Below are 23091 nucleotides of genomic sequence, written 5' to 3'. Positions count from 1 at the left end.
CTGGGAGACGGGATAAAATGTTGTCACCCTATAACAGGAAATGCATAAAGAAGGACCTTAAAAGAGAAGTATGGCTTCTTTCGTAGTTAATCCTAATTAAGTACTTAAGTACTTAATCGTACTTACCTGGAGTAGGTGGATGCAGTCTCAGTCTGATGCTGCATCTGTCTCCCTCTAACACTGAGAACTGAGCGATCAAACGCTGCCGATCGCTCAGTTCCCAGGGCTCCCTGAGCAGACAGCTGGCGACTGCCAGCCACCGCTGTCTAGTCTGAAGCGCAGAGCTGTGGAGGGGGCGGGAGCAGCCAGCTAAGGCTCTCAGTGGCTTGCTGAGAGGCTGAGTCGGGTGTCGGGCCAGCCTTGTGGGCAGATCCCAACTTCATAGTCGCGATCTTGCCCAAGCTTTTTGACGCCAGCCGACAGCGGGCTTTAGCCCGCTGTCTGCTGAAAATGGATCTCAGAAAGAACTGCACTGCTGTGATCCATAGGCGAAGTACAGCCAACAGAGCTGTACTTCTCCTTTTATGGCAGGAACACCAGGTATTGTTTTTAATGAATGATGCAGATTTAAAAAAATAATTAAAGCAGAACTAAAGTTCCACTGTTACTCATTGAGAACAGGCGGCTCTTTATTGCAGAAGAGACATGCAATGTCTCTTCTGCAATAAAATACACCTACCTGCCTGTTCTCAGTGTTCTCCAGAATGTAAATTGAGCTACGCATCCCTGTGTGCCAGGATAACTGGTACACAGAAGAAGATGCTGGTGACGGGGACTATTGGAGGAAAGGTAAGTCAAGCTCCTTTTAGTTCTGCTTTAAGTTTACTTTTGAATTTACAAATAACTACTTAAAGTGGGAGTAAACTCCCATGCATGAATTTTACCTATAGGTAAGCATGTAATAAGGCTTACCTATAGGTACAGTAATTATCTCCTAAACGTGCACCATCTAGGAGATATTTACTTTCGATGCAGCCGGTGATGCCACATTGCCGTGCCGTTCCTTCAGAGCCGTGCCGTAAACAGCAACTCCCTCGCACATGTGCGGGAGGGCCGTCATCGCCGGCTTGGGCTTTCATATCGCCAAAGACCGCAAACCTGGAAAGAAGATCAGGTGAAGATGGAAGCACCTTCAGTGGTGACAATGCACCACTGGCGGGCTCCGTTTTCAGGTAAGTCTGTCATAATGTGCTAGTAGGTGGTGCCTACTAGCACATTATGATTTAAACTGCCCAGGGCCCAAGTGTTTTCTTTTCTTCTTTTTTTTTTTGTGCGGTTTACTACTAATCAAATTAAACCCTTGTGCCGCTACCCCAAATACTATTCACCTCCCTACTCTGAGCTGCTGCTCACAATTTATGCCACTCTTATGCCTTGTACACACGGTCGGATTTTCCGATTGAAAAAGTGCCATCGGATTGTGTTGTCGGAAATTCCGATTGTGTGTGGGCTCCATCAGACTTTTTCCGTCGGAATTTCCGACACACAAAGTTTGAGAGCAGGATATAAAATTTTCCGACGACAAAATCCGATCCTTTAAATTCCGATCGTGTGTACACAAATCCGACGCACAAAGTGCCACGCATGCTCAGAATAAATTAAGAGACAAAAGCTATTGGCTACTGCTCCGTTTATAGTCCCGATGTACGTGTTTTACGTCACTGCATTCAGAACGATCGGATTTTCCGACAACTTTGTGCGGCCGTGTGTATGCAAGACAGGTTTGGCCCAAAATCCGTCGGAAAAAATCAGATGGATTTTGTTGTCGGAATGTCCGATCGTGTGTACAGGGTATAAGGCTGGGTTCACACCATCCAATTTGCAATAGCAGGAGATTTTGACCGACTCTCTATGGAGCTGGTTCACGTATCTCTGCTGCGAATTGCACATGAGTCCTGTGCGTCTTTTGGTCCGTTTCAGGTCCGAATTCAGACAAAAATTTGGGCTGAAATCGGACCTGAAACTGTAAATGGGGACGCACCGGACCCCTGCTGGGAGCCGCATCAGTATTAGGTGTGAACCCAGCCTCATGCATATGTGTACAAATCAATCAAAATCAGTGTAGTGCTACTCCATACAAAACATATAATTGGCTGTTTGTAACTGCAAGCCGGAAGCAATGACATGACGTCACTTCCTGTTTACTCGGAAAGCATCAGCACCACTTTTTAAAAATCGAAAGCTTTCAAAAACACCAATCCTGGTGTTTTGAATGCTTTTAAGTGCATAGGAGGAATCTGGGGGCTTATAGACCCCAGATCCCTTTATAAAGAGTACCTGTCACATGCCTATTGCTGTCACAAGGATGTTTACATTGCTTGTGACAGCAATAAAAGTGATAAAAAAAATAATTAAAGCAACAGTGTAAATATAAAGTAAATATTAATAAATAATATTACATGAACAATTTTAATGAATATATAGATAATAAGTGTCCATCGTGGATGAGTCAAAATAGTCCACAAATAATCACCACGTGAGTTTTATAATGAACACCAAAAGAGCTAAATAAATAATGGAAATAGAAGATGAATGTTGGGTTTCTAGATGGTGGATGCTGTATAGGCTTTACAGTCTGGTAGCAACCATGCCAACCTTGGTGACCTTCTCCGGAAATGTAATAAAACAGATAAGGATGTGCAGATACCACCACCCATATAAATGGAGGCTTACCGGAAAGCTAGGACCCAAACCAGCATACGCTGTATGAGTCGGAAAAGCTTGAAAAGTTGCCCCCTGGCAGATGGTAGGGAGATCCCACCGGTACGTTGGAGTCCTAGGGATGCCTCACCGGGGAGTCTTTTCAGAGTAGAGGTTGGAGATGTCCTTGAACAAACCCCATATGGGATAGAAAAAGGGCCAAATAGTGTAATTCCGTAAATATGTAAAATTTAATAAAAAGAAACACACTTACATATTAAGAAGAACAAATCAAGCGCTTGTGAATAAAAATGGCGGCAGTGGAGTCCTCCCGACGCGTTTCGTCTCATGGGACTACTTCTCCCCCCTATACAGCATCCACCATCTAGAAACCCAACATTCATCTTCTATTTCCATTATTCGGTGGACTATTTAGCTCTTTTGGTGTTCATTATAAAACTCACGTGGTGATTATTTGTGGACTATTTTGACTCATCCACGATGGACACTTATTATCTATATATTCATTAAAATTGTTCATGTAATATTATTTATTAATATTTACTTTACATCACTTTGAATCTATAGCGCTACACCCACTTTATACACTCTATAGTTTTTAGCAAAATTTCTATTTGCAGTGTCAGCGGCTTATATGTTTTTTGGATTAGTATGATTTAGAGTTAGCGCAAGGTTATTTTTGTTTTTGTAAACAGTGTAAATATAAAAAAATAAAATAAATTAATATTTAAAAAAAAAAAAATTAAAGTGCCCCCATCCTTCAGTGCTTGCACGCAAAGTTGACAGCATGTGTCGGTCCTACACGCACACAAATGTTGGTCGTCCCACACATGTGAGGTATCACTCCGAACGTCAGATCATGAGCAGTAATTCTAAATATTGAACTTGAAAGAATCATGTCTCAGGTTCTGATGAGGAAGCCGCAGTTGTTCACTGTGAATGGCTGCAGCTTCCCCATCAGACCCTGAGACAAGAACGGTATACCGCGACTGGGATGGGACAAATTTAGATTGGGGGTGCACCTGATTTTAGTCTTGCCTAGGGCAGCACAAAACCAAACTACACCACCACTTTCCTCCACCTCTGTGACCAACACCAATTGTGCTCTCACGTTACATGACAAAATGGTTAAAAATAAATAACTATGATATTACCCTCCGGGTACTCTGGTTTCCTCCCACACTCCAAAGACATGCTGGTAGGTTAATTGGCTTCTGTCTAAATTGGCCCTAATATATGAATGTGAGTTAGGGACCTTAGATTGTAAGCTCCTTGAGGGTAGGGACTGTTGTGAATGTACAATGTATATGTAAAGCGCAGCGTAAATTGACAAAGCTATATAAGTACCTTAAATATTATTATTATTATTAGTAGTATTATTATTATTATGTCATAATAATAGAGAAGACATGATGGACCACTTGGACTTTTTTCTGCCATCACTCTTCTGCTTCTATGTTTCTAATGACAGAAACCAGCAGAAACATGCTAAAGTTCATATATACAGACAGGGCAAGCATAAGAACTGTCCCGCATTTGTGTTACCAGTGTGGATTTTGTCAAAATTACTGAATTTTTGCATATTTTCTGTAGACCAGTAGAGGAGAAATGAGCAGCATTAGACTGCAAACAGCCCTTCATGCTGCTCCACATTCTTCTAAACTGAGTACATGTGTGCCATCTGGTACCAATCACAGCAAGATGTTCTGAATTACAGGTAATTTAGATGTTCATGTGTCTCTACTAAACCTGATTAAAGATGCAAGGCAGCCGATTCAGAGAACGTTTACTGGACTGCAGAGCAAGCCATGTTTTACTGAAATGACCCCTCGTAATACAAACTGTACCTGTGTTCCATGTGTTATACGTTAACATCTGCTTTTAACTTTTTACAAATGTATCTGTGCAGGACAGGTGGCTTCAGCAGCTTCAGAGCTGTTCTCGAGACCAGAGCTTCTACGATGAGCTACTAGGCAGTAAGGATGGCAGAACACGACCCGCAGAACATGACCTGCTCCAATAGGCACAGAACACTCTGATCATTTTCCTTCCCCCTGAGATTAGTCAGTGAAATCTTATGAAAGGTTTATTTACATGTCAAGCCAGTGTAATCAGAAAGGTAGAAAGATGATCAGCAGCGTTTTCTTTCTACTAGCCTGGATTATGTTGGAGGGTCTGCCAGAAGAAGCCTACAACCCGTCAACCTACTTGCGTTTTTTTTACCATGCCAAGTTTTCTTCTCTACAGCTAATTTAACTAATTTCGTCTTTGTAATATGAAAAAATAAAAATGATGTATGTCTCTGTGGTTGTTGATCCCCAGACACTGGAGTTTTCCTACTGTCTCATGAATTGCAGAGTTGGTCACTGAGGCATGTTTCCTGATAGAGAAAATTGATGACCTACAGATAAGATACTCAAGATCAATATATGTGGAGCTCCTGAGTTCTCTTTATGGATACTCAAGCATTCCAGCCTCTTGATTTTTCAGGCTGCGACTGGCCGTCATTCTCCTCCACATAGACTCCCACTCTAGGTCCACTAACAGCATTTCTACCCTTGCCTAACCTAATAAGTGTAGTGTTGTGGGACCTGGAACTTTGCACCAAGCACGTTCCCCTTCCTTGCCTTATCCCCCACTTTCTTCTTTGTTTTTACTTTTCTTTTCCAGCTTGTCGGACACCCTTGACCCACTACTTATTTTTGATTATGACAGTGCTGGGCTGTCAGTTGACTTCTAATTTGAATGCTGTTCTTAGGGAGGGTGCATACTGTATGTCAGCCTAAAAAAATGTCTGCTTTGGCTGCCATACATCAATAACGTATTATTCCTTAAAAAAAAAAAAATGTTTGTAATAATTGCAGACTATGGTGATTAATTTGCCTTATCTCCAGGAAAAAATGTACAATCCATTATGATCCCCCTTCTGTCACATTTTTGGAAGAAAGAAAACTGTGGATGGTAAGGACAGATCAAATACAAAGCTCCATAGTGTTTAGAGGGGTGGCATAGAGCAGGGGTCTCCAAACTGTCACCCCAGGGCCAGATGCGGCCCTTTGCTAGCCTTTATCTGGCCCTTTGAGCACTATCCCAATGATATGAGGCACTATTCCTCCTAATAAAACCAACAATGGAGCACTATTTCTTCCACAGATACCAATGATACCAATGATGGGGTACTATTCCTCCTACTAATAACAATGATGGGGCTTTACTCATCCTCCTCCTACTGACAACCAACCTTGAGGCCATGTTTATTCTCACTGATGCTGGGTCCAGGCCATTTTCTACCCCAACTGGCCACAATTCGGTCCCCCCTAAAATTTAATGGACAGTAAACTGACCCTTTGTTTGAAAAGTTTGGAGACCCCTGGTTTAGAGAAAAATGGTCCTCATTGCTAAAGTGCTGAAGTACACAAAAGACGGGGTCATTAGAAGCTGCTAGAAGCATGGGCCTCCAACATTCTCAAATGCTGGTAACACAGAATTGTAGTCATATGCAGTCAGATACAACATTATTCCTAACTAATGCAGAATGTGCTCCTCTTATAGGACAAATAATCTAGGTGTGCTTTGGCAAACCTCTTGTTTTTTTTATCAAAATGAGGGTTAAAAAAGACTAAATACCGGTCCTGATGTAAAATCTCCTGGTTGCCAGGTCTCCTTAATCAAATAATACTGGAGAAAAATGACTGCCATGTAGTAATGGCTTCCAGTTTGTTTCACAAAGCAAGAATGAAGGGTATTGGTACAGATAATGAATACGGGCAAATAAAGGTGCATACAAAATACAATAAGAAAGTAACATTGACTTTACAGTATTAACGCAAATGCATTTCTGGGGGAAAAAAAGTAAGTTAAACCCCAAAAGGACATACAAAAATCTTGATATCTCAATAGTGTGAAAAAACATCTGATATTCACTATAACACAAATTCCTGTTCTATGACCAGTCTGTAAAGGTTCTCATTTATCCAGGTCATGGTATAGCTACTAGTAGTAGTTAGTCACATTTAGCTGGACTTGTTCGGTAATGTTGAAGACATTTTGTAACTTATTTAAAACACTACTTTAGTTATGATGAGTGTCAGAAAAATACCCCAGCATTTACATCTCTACCAAAGCATTTTCACAATATTTCCCACCTTCAACCATGTAAACTGAAGGTTTAACACCTACGTATACTTCCTAACACCAAGGATTGGATTACGTAATTTTAACAAGGTGGTTCCACAACTTTCACACATCCCATCCTGTTCTTGGACAATCTACATCTATCTTTCCATGGTGATTGGATTAAAGTGTTTGTAAATAAATAAAATAAAAAAAATAGCAAACATATACTTACCTGCTCTGTACAATAGTTCTGCACAGAGCAGCCCTGATTCTCCTCTTCTTGGGCCCCCCACTGACGTTCTGCACCCCTTCCCATTTTTTGAGTGCCCCCCTAGCAAGCTGCTTGCTAGGGGGGCGCTCGTGCGTGCTCGCTCCCCAAGCTGGCTCTGTGTGCCCAAAAGGCACAGAGAGAATGGCTCAGTCCCATCCCCCACTCGCTCCTTACTGGCTGTGGTTTGCATCAGCGGTAGGCTGTAAGCGGTAGGCTCCTGCTGCTGCATCTCAGCCAATCAGGAGGGAGAGACTCGGGAGAGCCGCTGCTCTCGTGCACATTGTTGGATTGAGATCAGGCTTAGGTAAGTATTAGGGGGGCTGAGGGGGGAGCTGCACACTGAGGGTTTTTTTACCTAGAATGCATGAAGGCAAAAAACCTTCAGCTTTTAGGACTATTTTAATTTGTTTGTGCTTTCTGTGTGGATATAATACTGGGTAAGTTTCTGACTTTCATTAGAATTGAAAAAGTGGCTTTGATAATGTCTTCAACATTGATAATGTATTCAACATTACAGAACAAGTCCAGTTGAATGTAACCGACTAGTACTGTCCAGTCCTTTATTCTATTTCTGCCTATGAAAAACCATGATATCGTAGGACTCAGTAACATTTTTGCACATATAAAGGTTCAATCAGCATATAAGCAGCCATTTCATTGGTTGAAAATATGGTTGAATAGAAAAAGGGTTTTCTTGTATAACTAAAACAATAGGAAGTCTGTTAGTCATATCTACATAAAGTAAATGTTGCCCTTGAATTTTCCATAAATGGTTAAAGCTATAAATGTCAGTGTTCATAAATATCCAACATCAGCTGGGTAACCTGCGCTTGGGCTAATATAATATAATGTAATCCTGCTGCTACAAGCACAAGTACCCTGTAGTACTTGTCTTTGATAGCCATAGCTCGTACAGAAAGTAATATGTTACAGTACAATAATGAATGCAGAGTGTCTCTGCTCAGTCCCATATGCCATAAAATCATGTAAATATAAAAAGAATTCTGCATGAACCTTGCATGTCCTTTGGAATTCTATTATGTGATATAAACAGTAATCCTGCCATAGCTGAATCACATATAGTCCAGACTGGAAGCAAAAATAATGGCTTCAATGGGTAAATGCAGTAACATGGATAAGAGCTAGTATACACCGATCAGCCACAACTGAAAGGTTAAGTGAACAACACTGATTATCTCATTATAACAACAGTTGAAATTGGGTGGGATATATTAGACGGCAAGTGAACATATTGTCCCTGAAGTTGAAAAATGGTGACAGGGTCATGAGCGGCCAAGGCTCATTGATGCACATGGGGAATGAAGACTGGCCCGTTTAGTCCAATCCAACAGAAGAGCTACTTTAGCACAAATTGCTGAAAAAATGTAATGCTAGTTCTGATAGAAAAGTGTCAGAACACAGTGCAACGCAATTTGTTGTGTATGGGGCTGTGTAGATGCAGATCGGTCAGATTGCCCATGCTGACCAATGCCCATGCTGACCTGTGTCCATGGCCAAAAGCCCCTACAATGGGAACATGAGCATCAGAACTGGACTACTGATCAATAGAAGAAGGTGGCTGATATGATTAATCACATTTTGTTTCAGATCATATGGATGGCCGGGTGCGTGCATACCTGGGGAAGAGGTGGCACAAGAATGCAGTATGAGAAGAAGCCAAGCCAACGGAGGCAACATGATACTTTGGACAATGTTCTGCTGTAAAACCTTGGTTCCTGCCATTCATGTGGATGTTACTTTGTGTCACAGTCAAGGGTCATAAGAAAATTAATTGTGAATGAAAAACCCTAAATCCTGCATGGTGGGATGTTCTGTAGGATGCAAGGGACACAGGGCACATTTAAGGACTTTCTTGCTATCCTGCAAAGATAGGGACATTTGGCACCTGTGTCATCCACCCCTATACATGAAGGCCTGCTCCTTTTCCTGGGACAGGTAGAGAAAGCCATTCCATCACAACATACATCGGCGGGATGTGGAAACCTTGCAAAAAGATCTGAACAAATTAATGGGGTGGGCAACTACATGGCAAATGAGGTTCAATATAGAAAAATGTAAAATAATGCATTTGGGTGGCAAAAATATGAATACAATCTATACACTGGGGGGAGAACCTCTGGGGGAATCTAGGATGGAAAAAGACCTGGAGGTCCTAGTAGATGATAGGCTCAGCAATGGCATGCAATGCCAAGCTGCTGCTAACAAAGCAAACAGAATATTGGCATTCATTAAAAAGGGGATTAATTCCAAAGATAAAACGATAATTCTCCTGCTCTACAAGACTCTGGTCTGGCCACACATAGAGTATGCTGTCCAGTTCTGGGCACCAGTCCTCAGGAAGGATGTACTGGAAATGGAGCAAGTAGAAAGAAGGGCAACAAAGCTAATAAAGCATCTGGAGGATATTAGTTATGAGGAAAGGTTGTGAGCACTGAACTTATTCTCTCTGGAGAAGAGACGCTTGAGAGGGGATATGATTTCAATTTACAAATACCGTACTGGTGACCCCACAATAGGGATAAAACTTTTTCGCAGAAGGGAGCTTAACAAGACTCATGGCCACTCATTAAAATTAGAAGAAAAGAGGTTTAACCTTAAACTACGTAGAGGGTTCTTTATTGTAAGAGCCGCAAAGGTGTGGAATTCCCTTCCACAGGCGGTGGTCTTAGCGGGGAGCAGCGATAGTTTCAAGAAACGATTAGATAAGCACCTGAATGACTACAACATACAGGGATATACAATGTAATACTGACATATAATCACACACATAGGTTGGACTTGATGGACTTGTGTCTTTTTTCGACCTTACCTACTATGTAACTATGTAAGTGAATACATTTGGTTTCCTGCAAGGGAAGGTTGTTATATCAGCTGATACATTCTTTCTATCTTTGTTAATGATATTGCTTTTAGAGCTATGAAAACAGCCCATGTGGCGAGACAGGATGTAGGTATATTTTTGCTAGTCTAGTAGACAAATAACTTATATTTTTATTTATACAGCCAATTGCCATGTCATACCAGGTTAGAGCTGCCCTCTCTGTTGCCATGACAATCGCTGGGTCAGCAAGCATTAAAAAGAAATACTCAGACTAAACAGTTAGGGGCTATTTATACAGTTTTTTTCATCATAAGGCACTCACGGACTAGTTCCTAAGTCAGCAGGTTAGAACAACTGCAGACTACAATGCTTACAAATTGAGGTCTTTTTATTTTTTTTTATTTTTTTTGGCCAACTTTTGAAATGAGTTAGTACAGTAATTACAGCAAGTGTAGTGGAATAAGGAAGGAAATGGTTGAGAGAGATCACAAGACTCACATTAGCTCAGGCACAGTCGCTTCTCTTACCTGGTGGTCTGTACATAAAGTATAGAGTTGATTTATTAAAGGCAAATAGACTGTACACTTTGCAAGTGCAGTTGCTCCAGAGCCTAGTAAATGAGGGGAGGCTCTACTGACTTCAATCATCCAATTATGTGCAAGCAAAAATGCTGTTTTTTTTTTTTGTTTTCCTTGCATGTGATTGGGTATTCTTTGCAAAGTGAAGCTTTGCCACATTTACTAAGCTCTGGAGCAAGTGCACTTGCAGAGTGTACAGTCAATCCACCCCAGTAACATTCAATTCTTGCCTTGGCTTTTGCAAAAATATTGTGACTACAGGGCTTGGACTATACCAGTGTCTCCAAACTGCGGCCCAGGGGCCAGATGTGGCCCTTTGCTTGCTTTTATCTGGCCTTTGGATCACTATTTAATTCACTGACGGCACAATTCCTCCCAATGACACCAACAATGGGGCACAATTCCTACCAGTGACATAAACGATGGAGCACAGTTCCTCCCAACAACACCAACAATGGGGTCCAAAGGCACCAATGATGGGGCACAATTCCTCCCAATGACACCAATGATGGGCACAAAATTCGTCCCAAAGACATTAATGATGGGACATTTTGTACTCCTGTTGGCCACAGTCTGGCCCCCTAAAATCCTCCCTAAAAGTCTGAAGGACAGTAAACTGGCACTTTGTTGAGAAAATTTGGAGACCCCTGGACTATACCATTGGGCACCATCATTCACACGTGCCTGTCATAATGTCTAAACACAGACATGGAAACCAAGTCATAAAATTGAAAAAAAGTAAGTAAGCAGAAACAAATTACAGCACTGTCTCGTGTTTTAATAACTGACCGCTATCTGTTCTCTGCCGGAAACTGTAGTGTTTATTCCATAGTGCCTCTTCATTCTACAAGCCAGTCATAAGGAGTTCTTTTAGCATAACATGGCATAAAGAGATCAGTGATTTGAGAAGAGTCCAGTGATATGCATAAGAAGCACATCCTTGTTTGCTGGCAATAGTGGAACCCAGTACTTCCTACTATAGAGGCATATATGAATTTGTTCCCTGCCTACCCACAATGCATGCTGAGCCTTAGGGACCAATAGCCAAGCCCGATTACTGTCACATGGGGGGGGGGGGAGCGTCCTTAACCTAGTATATGCTCCAACCCAGGGTTGTGCCAGAATTTACAAACCAATTTCTCACAAAGTGTCAGAATGAGAAGAGCATAAAGGAAAGTAAGGTAGTTGTGTACTTCTTACCCTCCCTGCTCTAAAACAAACTTGCTACTTAAAGTTCAACTTCTCCAAATTCAAACATTTTCAATAACCATCTGCTAAGCACTGGTTATTGAACCATGGACCATGGGTAGGCTAGGACCTTGTTTTTGGAGATGGGACTTTTTTGGCCACTGAAGCATTATTGCTGGACCATGGGTAGGCTGGAACCTAGTTTTGGAGCAGGGATGTTTCCCTAACGTTTTGTGAGTCCCTAAGGCCTATGGCTCACTGGCAATCTTGTCGTTGGTGAAAACTCGCCAGTGACAGTATTGCTATAAGGGGCAGAGAAATACTCTCCATGATTTGCTCCTTCACAGGCCAGATGAGCAAAATGTCGCCCTGTCAGGTGACATTCTGCAGTGTCTCCATCAATGATGGAGTATTTTCTCCGCAGTTAGTAAGTTGTTGTCAGTGACAACATCACCAGTGTATTGTGAGCAAGGCCGCTGATAAGGCAATACAGCCAGCCCTCCTGTATCAGGCCCAGGCTCCATCAGCTTAAATGGAGGCCCCTGTATTGCCTTATTGCTGCTGGCTTATACTCCTCTTTCTTACTCCAGCTACACTGCAGGAGGATCAGTTCTAGTATCTGCACCCCCTTCCTGCTGTCGGGCCGCCCTGCATCCTTCCCTTCCTAGCAGCACTCCCAGTTTCCCTCCTCTGCTCACCTGATGGCAGCTGCTGAGGACACACAGGGGGACATTTCAGGAAGGAAAACAGGGGGGTGCAGTAAATATGTCCAAAATTGCTCCTGTGTTTATTAATAGCTACTATGCTTCAGTTTGTGAATGAACAGGAAGCCTCAAAATTCTTTCTTTTCATTTATCTGGACAGCTGAGTAGAGAAAGGGACTGATGAATCTCTGTCCTCATTCCCTTTCTCTGCCTCAAATTTGAGTCGTCAGGTGTCTGTTTAGACCCCTGATATTTCGCCCCAACATGAACCTGTCTGCAGCATGCACTGTCTCCATGGTGGTTGGCAACACCTCATGCTATTCCTTGTTAGCACACATGTCTGACTATGCCATCACCTTGGAGGTTGTGTTGGACTGTCCTTACTGTCCGATACTTCAAACTGTCCTGCTTGTGTTGCTGGTCCCCTCTGGATCTTATACCCACAGCTCCTGGGTCAGACATCTCTGGTGGCTGCCATTGGGATATGAGCATGTGATATCCTGCATTTTTATATGTGTATATGCATCAACCCCTGAGGAAGTGAGAATCAATTCATGAAACGCGTTGTTATACAAAAGATGCAATGTTACATTAATCATGAACTGATTTTTAAGTACTGTATTTAGCTATGGAATGGATATGCTTATTTGGACCAATTTGCTTTGGCACCATATTTTCTGCTGACCTTTTGGTATTACATTAAATACATTTCTACATTGTTGTTTTTAAAATTGGGTGTGCTGTGCCTCATACAACGTCCTACGGGCAAATCTCTGCACTTTCGTATGTAATATAGGGATGAAGGTGCATCACGGGGTAGATCCAGCCATAGTTGATTTCTAACAGCAGCCCTGGTTGTTGGCCTTAAGAACAAAGTCACACCAGGATCGAGGGGGGGGGGGGGGGAGAGGCTTTTCTAAGATTATAGTAGCTACCTTGTGGTACCAAAACGTTTTCTTTCAAAAATTAAAAATGACCAACACATTCACTTTAAGGAAGAATAATGGATCAATATGGGGATGAAATCAGGTCAATCTTTCATCTCTGGCTTAAAAAATGATTGCATTCATGACCTTGTTAAGGGGTTCAAGTATTGCAGACGCAGTCAAACAAGGCAGAAAAAATTATGTTGTGAATGTCACAGGACTGAGATTTAATACATGCAGGAATTTTAAGCAATTAAACTATGTCATAATACTATGACAGGAATGTAAAAACCTTCTATGTTCCAACACACGTGCCTTGGAACACCAAAAAGGAAGCAGAACAGAAAGGAGGCTTCAGTCTTTTAATTAGTGTCCGCGAGGAAACTATTGTTTTCGTAAGTACCCTAAATAACAGTTTGTCACCGCTGGGATCCTTTCAGCGATGAAGGCTAATGCATTCTTTAATTTGTTTTCAATGGCGAACCTATGGTTGGGATCTCAGTAGAACAAGAGAAGATCGTCCTTATTCCCCGCCTCAGCGAGTTTGATGAATGATGAACAAAACAACCCCAGCTGTGATCCTGCTTACAGTCCTCGTGGTTAGACCTGCTTCTCCGTAGCAATATGTAATTATACCAAGACAGCTACCACTGCTTTACCGTGATTTTCTAAAAATACCAAACCCTGTAATCATCTGCAGAACAACAATTACACACACTTCTTGTGTTTAGGAGTATCTACAAGTTTTAAAACCATGATCCTGGCAAAGAGAGATGCAGAATTAACTTGTTGAGCTACTGGGCTACAGAACTGAACACTAGGAGTTCTACCACAAAGCAATTCCTCTTTTGTGCTACCGAGGTACACCCTTACGCCCCACAGCCCATTGTAGGTTTGGTATCTAAGCTGTTATTTCTTTTAGTAAATGGAAATGTAAAATGTGGTTATTTAAAGAAAAAGGAGCAGAACAAGTGAATAACAAAAAGTCCTACACTTATCTGCCCCATTCTGTCTGCTCATTACCGATTATTGTACTCCCACGATCAACCAACGATGGGTTGGTTGTACAGTGGTGGAGAAAGTTTTTTTGCCTAAATTTGGATACAGCAGGGAACAGGTAAACTATTTTAGACATTTTTATTTGCTATCTGTATCCCACAGATACAAAAGCAATTGAAAGGAAACCTCTCAAAAATTACGGGAATCATCTCTCAGAGAGTTATGCATTATAAAAATCAGGAATTCTAAAAAAGTATTTGTTTCTATATGTTCAACTTACATATAATAGATATATACTTTTAATACTTTGTATGAATATGGTAGCAAGACCAAGAACTGAGCAATCAAATGACCGCTGATAGCTCAGTTCTTGGTCCACTCTGAGCAAAGAGCGTCAGTCATCGCTCTCTATTCTGTCCCTCCAGTGCTCACTGGAACGCCAAACTGGAGAGGGGGGCAGAAGCGGCTGGCTTAGGCTCTCAGCGGCACGCACCAGCTCTGTTAAGGCATTATTGTCGGGTTGCTTCCAGAGCTTGGGATGCCAGCCGACAGCGAACTTTAGCCCGCTGTCAGCTGATTCTGGATTACAGGAGTGAAAAACATAGGTGCCCTCTTATGACCCACAAGAAAAGTATGACCAAAAAACCTCTGGCCATACTTCTCTTTTAAAACAGACTTCAGCAGAGGTTACTAAGCATTTTTCCACATACCGTATTTATCGGCGTATAACACGCACAGGCGTATAACACGCACATTCATTTTAAGAGGGAAGTTTCAGGAAAAAACCTACATTTTAAATAAGGAACTTTGAAACAAAATAAGGGTCAGTGCCCATCTGCAGCCTGACCATTGCCATCAATGCAGCCTGATCAATGCCCATCTGCAGCCTCACAAGTGCCATCAATGCAGCCTCACCATTGCCATCAATGCAGCAGCCTCACCATTGCCATCAATGCAGCAGCCTCACCATTGCCATCAATGCAGCAGCCTCACCATTGCCCTCAGTGCAGCAACCTCACCATTGCCCTCAGTGCAGCAGCCTCACCATTGCCTTCAATGCATCAGCCTCACCATTGCCATCAGTGCAGCCTGATCGAACAGAACAGTGGTCCAATGGAGGCCCAGGAGACGGGGCTTCCTATTACAGAGGCCGCCAAGTAAACGGGAGATTCTCACTGAATGTAATCTGACGGCGCTCATCCCACCCCACTCCCTGTCCCCTCTAAGGCAGCTAAAATTGAAGTATTGGCGTATAACACGCACACGCTATTTGCACCTGATTTTCATGGTGAAAAAGTGAGTGTTATACACCAATAAATACAGTATTTAGAAAACGTTTTAATAAGTGGGCATTCCTGTACATTGTAAAGGGCTTTGCTAATCAGGACAACATACCTAAATTAAGATGGTGCAACAGAGGAAATCCAATATAGAGTATGTCAAACTGTGTTTTTGGGGTAAAATATGGGTAAAACTAATGGTAAAAGCTGTAAAGTCACTGTGTAATACAGGCCGCCCCCCGAGTTACAAATAAGATTCTGTAGATTAGTTCTTAAATTGAATTTGTACGTAAGTTGGAACAGGTACATTTTTTAAGTGTATTTTTTACGTTTTTTGAATAGCGTAGGGAAGGGTTAACACCCCTGTAAGGTTTGTTTTGCTGTCTGTGCACCTCTTCAGAAGATTCCACCTGACTTCTATACCCGTGACATATAGATTTGGAAAAATTTGGGTTGTTGTGGAAACAAGGATTGGTGATAAACCTTCAGTGGAGACACCTTTTTCCCATGATAACTTTTACAGGAGAGAATTTCCCTTCCTAGGGGTAGATTTCCCCTCACTTCCTGTTGTCTCCCTCCATATTAGTCGGATGTATGTAACTCGGGGACTGCCTGTATTCTGTTTCAATATTCTTTATTAAAGCGCGCTCCCCTGCCACCATTGCAACAATCATTAGGTAGAAGGTTGAAAATATCGTATCTAATGCCGCGTACACACGAGCGGAATGTCTGACAGAAAAAGTCAGATGGAAGCTTTTCATCGTATATTCCATTGTGTATGCCTCATCGGACTTTTTTTTTTTCGAAAATTCTGACGGACCTAGAAAAAGAACATGTTTTAAATATTTCCGACGGAACCAATTCCTACCGGGAAAACCGCTCGTCTGTATGCTGTTCCGACAGACCAAAAACGACACATGCTCTGAAGCAAGTACGAGACGGAAGCTATTGACTACTGGCTATTGAACTTCCTTTTTTTCTAGTCCCGTTGTATGTGCTGTACGTCACCGCGTTGTTGACGATCTGACTTTGGTGCGATCGTGTGTATGCAAGACAGTTTCAGCGGAATTCCGTCAGAAAAACCTTCAGAGTTTATTCCAACGGGAAAACCGGTCGTGTGTACGTGGCATTAGGGTTCCAACTTTCTCGAACTGAAGTATCTCGCAAGATGCTAACCATCTTTTCGTTGGTCATTATCCAAGTTAGTTCCTGCTTCATTACCACCAGATCTACTACTAGGCTCTTCCAGGTGGTTAATATAGCTATTTTAGCTGCTGGGAACATGAAATAGATCAAGGTCTGGGTGTGTCTGAGTAGCCATTCAATAGGTTTGTTAAGCAAAGCTACTCTGGGGTTTTTAGTAGTTTATTTATAATGGTCACAGAGTATATCAGTGAACTCTTATCCAAAAGCACTTCACTTAATTACACGATCACCACATGTGATACATCGAGCCAGTCTGCTCACACCCCTGGAAGGAGAGCGGTGATGAACCCGGGTACATTTTGGATAAACGCTCAGGTACCAAGTACAATTAAGAGAATAATTTGTAGCCAGAGAGACCTTCATAGTACCTTCATAAGTTCTAATTAACCAATCCCTCTAGTCCCGCTTGTCTATCTCTGTTCCCATGTCATTTTTGCATGCTAGCATGTGGGGCAATTTACCGTCCAGATTAACAAATTGTTTATATAATTCTGAGATGCCGTCCCTCTGAGCCTCTACTGTGTAATATTCTAAATGTGCACTATATTACCAAAAGTCTTGGGACGCCTGCCTTTACTCACGCAGTAACTTTAATGGCATCCCAATCTTATTCCATTCAAGCGGTCTTGCCTACACACGGTCAAACCGAACATCCAGACCGCAGTGACGTACAGCACGTACGACGGGACTAGAAAAGGAAGTTCAATAGCCAGTAGCCAATAGCTTCCGTCTCGTACTTGCTTCAGAGTATGCGTCATTTTTGGTCCGTCGGAACAGCATAAAGACGAGCGGTTTTCCCGATAGGAATTGATTGCGTCGGAAATATTTAGAACATGTTTCATTTCTAGGTCCGTCAGAATTTTCTAAAAAAAAGTCCGATGAGGTATACACACGATCGGAATAGACGACGAAAAGCTTCCGTCAGACTTTTTCTGTCGGACATTCCGATCGTATGTACGCGGATTTAGTCCGTAGGGTTTAATATTTTGAGATGACCCACCCTTTGCCGCTATAACAGCTTCAACTTCTCTGGGAAGGTTGTCCTCAAGGTTTAGGGGTGTGTCTATGGGAATGTTTGACCATTTAGATTTTGACAATTTAGAAATCAGATGAAAGGTTTAGCGCTGGAAAACACTTTTTGATAGATAAAAAGTGCATTTTATATACATCTATATAGATCAGACCAAAATGAGGGACAAATGAGGAAAGAGGGACAGAGGGACATTGCTCCAAATCAGGGACAGTCCCTCGAAATCAGTTGGGAGCTATGCATTATGCATCTGGGTGTATATCTATTTCTGCGACTTTGGCTAGACTATAAAATGGTGTTGCAGATGCAGAACAGAAAAAACAAATATATATATCTGTGCTACTTTAAATAGAAAACATTGAACTGGATGTTTGCTACTCACCATTACATATACAGCGTACATTCCTGTAAAACCGCGGGCACACAAAGCTGATTCTGGCTGTACTGTAGGTCATTAGTGAGTGAGAATCAATGGACAGGGTCTGCTCGCAGTGCTGCTCCTGACAGTCCAATCCCGAACAATTCTTCTCCAGGATTGTTGATATCCGAATTACATTTTCCAAATGTCTCCTTGCATTTGAAAGCTTCTGAATCAAATAGGCAGGCCTGTAGAAGCCTCCGTTTTGCATCTGCACAGCAAACAGCATATCGAGCTGGTTGGTTCCAGCCACAGGTTGAATGCTGATTATATACAGACTGTCTTCTTTCTGTGTCAGGACCGCGTTACGGAGAGTACGACGGAAGCCGTGCAAATGGAGCCCAACAAAATCTTCAGGGGAGATGTTCTCGAAACGTATTGTCACAGCGTTCTGTAACATTTCCTGCATCAACTGTTCCACGTGCACAGTCACATCCACCGACACCTGATAGCGCCCATCGCTAACCGATACATTGAGAGTATACTTGCCCCCATCCAGACCGCCAAGTGCAATCACTTTCCCGTCATGATTGTTAATTTTGAACAAGCTTTTCTGCTCTGACTTTAGATTGTAGGAGAGGACATCATAGATGTCCTGGTCGGTGGCGTGAATCTTCCCAATAACACCTCCTGGGAAGTCATCTTCCATAGTGACGATGTATATCTCCAGAGGAATGGCGGATGGCTTGTGAACACTCTCTTCAATGACTTTTACTTGTACGTAAGTCTGAGAGGTCAAGGGTGGTTTACCTGAGTCTCTCACCTGTATCAAAAAGAATACAGAAGTTTTAGTTTAGCTAAATATTTCATATATTTGTTTGATTTTATTAGTCGATATAGTGCCGTCACATTCCACAACAGTTTGCAAAGAACAATAAACCATTTAAATCAGTTGCTGCCTTTAAAGTAAATTTTAGCTAATTTCTGGCTACTTAAAGTGTAATCCCAAAACTAAACTAAACTCTCAAAAGGAAGTTAGTTTCACTTTAACAAATTCAGACAAATTGCTGGGATTTTTTTTCCCTTTTTTTAATTTTTTAATTGTTAGTTCTGCCCCACCGCCCCACCCCCATACCTCCCAACTTTTTGAGATGGGAATGAGGGACACCTATCAGCAAAAGTATGCAGGAATAGGACACACCCCTTGCCACGCCCCCTTAAAGGAGAATTGTACAAAAAAAAATAAGATTTGTAGAAACCCACAAGTGCTTTTTTTTACCACTAATATTCCTTTATACTGACTTTTGGAATTTACAAATACAGCAATTTAGAAATCAGATCAAAAGTTTAGTGCTGGAAAACACTTTTTGAGATAAAAAGTGCATTTTATATACAACTATATAGATCAGATCAAAATGAGGGACAAATGAGGAGGAATGAGGGACAGAGGGACATTGCTCCAAATCAGGGACAGTTGGGAGCTATGCCCACCCCCCTTTCCCCTTACCCCTAGCCTAGGCCAGAATAACATGTACCTGGTCCTGCAGCCTCCTGGGATACTTACACCACATCTCCCAGGAGGCTTGTAGGCAGGTGCAGTCTGTGTTTCACACTGTAGGTGGCACTGGACTGAGGCGGCAATGCGGAAGGGAGGGAAAGTTGTGAGGAACTTGGTTCCTCTATGACTTCCTGGTCCCTCATGTGAATCCAGCAGCCATCTTGGGTCTGGTCTATTTAAGACTCTGGCTCCTGGGTTTGGGGTGATTTACATGAGTGGCTAGTGTCGTTGCCGACTCTGTCAGCATCTCTGAAGTCTACAGTCTGCTGTTACAGTTTGTAAGTGGCTACAAATGGTCGTGCCTACCCGCTGGACCTAGTTGTACTGTGTTGAACCTGTCTACAATATACTACTCTTGCCTATTTCGCACGCTGTGGGTTTACAGCCACACAATGCTGCACCTTGCTCACAGGCTCCAGGATCAACATACAGAGCATCCGGAGAGTGGGCTGGGGGGTGATTTTGGTGCGTCATTACAGCTGGCTGACGACACTCAGAAGAGGCAGCCAGCTGAAGAGGAGCTTTGGTGAAAAATAATATCCATGTGCCCATTGGGGCAATTTTCCATAATATGCTGCCCATTGGGGCAATGTTTCATAATATGCTACCCATGTGTGGCAGGGTATAACCGCAACATGAATAAAGAAGAGGCATCACTGCTGCATGACAATGGAGCCCTTATGCAGCACTAAAACAATGCTTTTTGCAATATGTAATCAATAAAAATGCTCTAGATGAGCGAATGGATGTGCTGGTGACATGCTTCACTGTGAACTGCACCGTGTGTACTTCAGCAACTCACTACCATTGGTGATTTAGCTGTATGGAATGTTGCGGAGTTGTTATTTCATATTCATGACAGGGACACGGACAATGATAAAACCCTATATGTAATATAGAACAAAGAGTGCACCAGAGCAGTGGTAAAGTCGAACGAAGAAATTACGTTTGATAAAAAGTCCTTTTCACTGACTTTTTAATGAACTCTTTATCTTGGACTTTACCATTGTAATGGTGCTTTCTTTGTTCTGTATTTTCTATATATTACCTGATACACAAACTAGTGGCCTTTGGTAGAAGCCCTAGGGACTTATAGAAAAAAGCCAAATATTTGAGATCTAGTGCCACAGAACCCACCTCTGCATCAATAATTACACTTCTAACTCTTCTCCACAAAAAATAAAAATAAAAAATTGTCTTGAGTTGGGCTTAAACAGATAACAAAATGGTGAAGAGGCTTCATGGAAAATGTATGTTAACCATTCAATACCTGTATAGTGAGAAGATGTTCGTTAGTGACCATATGCTGAAAAACCACAGAAGAACGCAGAACTCCAGACTGGTCCAAAACAAATTTGCCGCCTTCATTTCCACTTGATATGGTGAACGTAAACGGGGGACCATTGTGGTAAGAGTCTTTGTCAGTAACCACCAGCTGTAGAATACTTGTTCCAATGGGCTTGTTCTCCTAAAAAGACCAATTTTAAAATTTAGTGGCAACATTTCCATTAAAAAGAAAAATTTAAGAGTGGTTTCCAGCAATTTATCACTACTGTTATCAAGAGTTTTCAAGCACCTTTAGGCTTATTTTGCTTTTGTTTCTCTTTAAATGTGTCCTTCCTCTTCTTTTGAATGTTTCTATAGTGCTAAAGTATGTTTGTAATATTTCCGTGTCAAGTAAGTTCTCTATACAGTAATGCCGTGTACACACGAGCGGAATGTCCCACAGAAAAAGTCAGACGGGAGCTTTTCATTGTATATTCCGATCGTGTGTATGCCCCATCAGACTTTTTACGTCGAAAATTCTGATAGACCTAGAAAGAGAACATGTTCTAAATTTTTCCAATGGAACCAATTCCTATCGGGAAAACCGCTCGTCTGTATGCTGTTCCGACGTACCAAAAACTACGCATGCTCTGAAGCAAGTACAAGATGGAAGCTATTGGCTACTGGTTATTGAACTTCCGTTTTCTAGTCCTGTCCTACGTGTTGTACCTCACCGCGTTCTGGACAGTCGGAATTTGGTGTGACCGTGTGTATGCAAGACAGCTTGAGCGGAATTCCGTCGGAACTCCATCGGAAAAACCTTCAGAGTTTATTCTGACGGGAAAACCGGTCGTGTGTACAGGGCATGAGTGTTTATTGAGAATCAATTTATACAGGGGCAATACTAATCCTCTCCTGGCTTCTGCATAGCAATATGTGAGGCTTCTGCAGATTTCTTCTAGTGGACTCGCTGTAAGAATATATAAAAATCCACTTCTACAGGGGTCTTATTTTATGCTATACTAGATTCTCCATAGAAATATACGTATGTGTGATTTCTGCAGGAGCACCAAATATCTTTTAACAGCCTTTCCATAAGAATATATCGATATCCTACTTCCACTGGGCCATTATTTGTCCTGTATTGGATTCTTCATAGGAATCTCTGTGAGGCTTCTGCAGGGGTAACACATATCCTCTAATGAACTCTCTATAAGAATAAATAAAGAATCCACTTCCACTGAGCCACGTCTTGCCCTATACTGGATTCTCCATGGAAGTACTGTATATGTGTGGTTTGTGCAGGGCCACCATATATATATATATATATATATATCTATATATATATATATATATATATATATATAGATATATATATCTATATATCTATACATATATAGATATCTATATATATATATAGATATCTATATATATATAGAGAGAGAGAGCGAGAGAGAGAGAGAGAGAGAGAGAGAGAGAGAGAGAGAGAGAGAGAGAGAGAGAGAGAGAGAGAGAGAGAGATCCATTTTGTCAGGGTAAACAAAGACTCATCTCACAGCAGAGTAAGGCCTCATACACACGGACGTTTTAACAGCGGGTTCTTTGAGCTTTTTTTGCTGCTTAAGAACGCCACTCCTAATGTTATTCAACGGGCTTATACACACCATGGCGTTTTTGAGCTGTAACAGGCATGGTCGTTTTTAAGCTCCAAAAAAAAACAAGGACCAGCGCGCTCTGAGCGCTAGAGCTGTTTTGACGCCGATGCCGAAAAAAAGCTCAAAAACGTGCATTAGCAATATACCGAAGTTTTTTAGCGGCAGCGTTTTTTCTCTTTCTCCAACCAAAATGGCCCCGTCACATGATATCAAACGTTGTTTATTCATTTTCCTTGGCATTGTGGGTAATTTGGGAGTGGAAAATAGCAGAGGGATGTTTTTTTTAAAAAAACGCGCCTTAGTGTTAACGCTTACAAACAACGTTAAACGCGCATTGATGCCATATCAAAACGATAACAAAATCGCATTTTAATGCTGCTTTTTTCCAGGCATTGTTACTAGCTTTACAGCCCGTTTTTTAAAACGTCCTTGTGTATGAGGCCTAAAAGATAA

At 41.8% G+C, this 23091-nt stretch overlaps 1 protein-coding gene across 8 annotated transcripts in view; it reads right to left on the bottom strand.

The window, feature by feature from the left end:
- The window catches only part of FAT3 (FAT atypical cadherin 3), a 974406-nt gene that overhangs the window by 83378 nt on the left and 867937 nt on the right, over positions 1-23091 (bottom strand). For all 8 annotated transcript variants that reach the window (XM_073612979.1, XM_073612983.1, XM_073612984.1 and 5 more), the window contains 2 exons: positions 20988-21185; positions 18184-18982 (listed from right to left, as the gene is read on the bottom strand). In XM_073612979.1, the coding sequence (XP_073469080.1) occupies positions 18184-18982; positions 20988-21185 (997 nt within the window). The remainder of the gene's footprint in view (positions 1-18183; positions 18983-20987; positions 21186-23091) is intronic.

Source organism: Aquarana catesbeiana, linkage group LG02 (assembly GCF_042186555.1).
Source record: "Aquarana catesbeiana isolate 2022-GZ linkage group LG02, ASM4218655v1, whole genome shotgun sequence".
Classification (NCBI taxonomy): domain Eukaryota; kingdom Metazoa; phylum Chordata; class Amphibia; order Anura; family Ranidae; genus Aquarana; species Aquarana catesbeiana.
The sequence above is the reverse complement of the archived record's forward strand: the minus strand, read 5'-3'. Positions and strand labels throughout refer to the sequence as shown.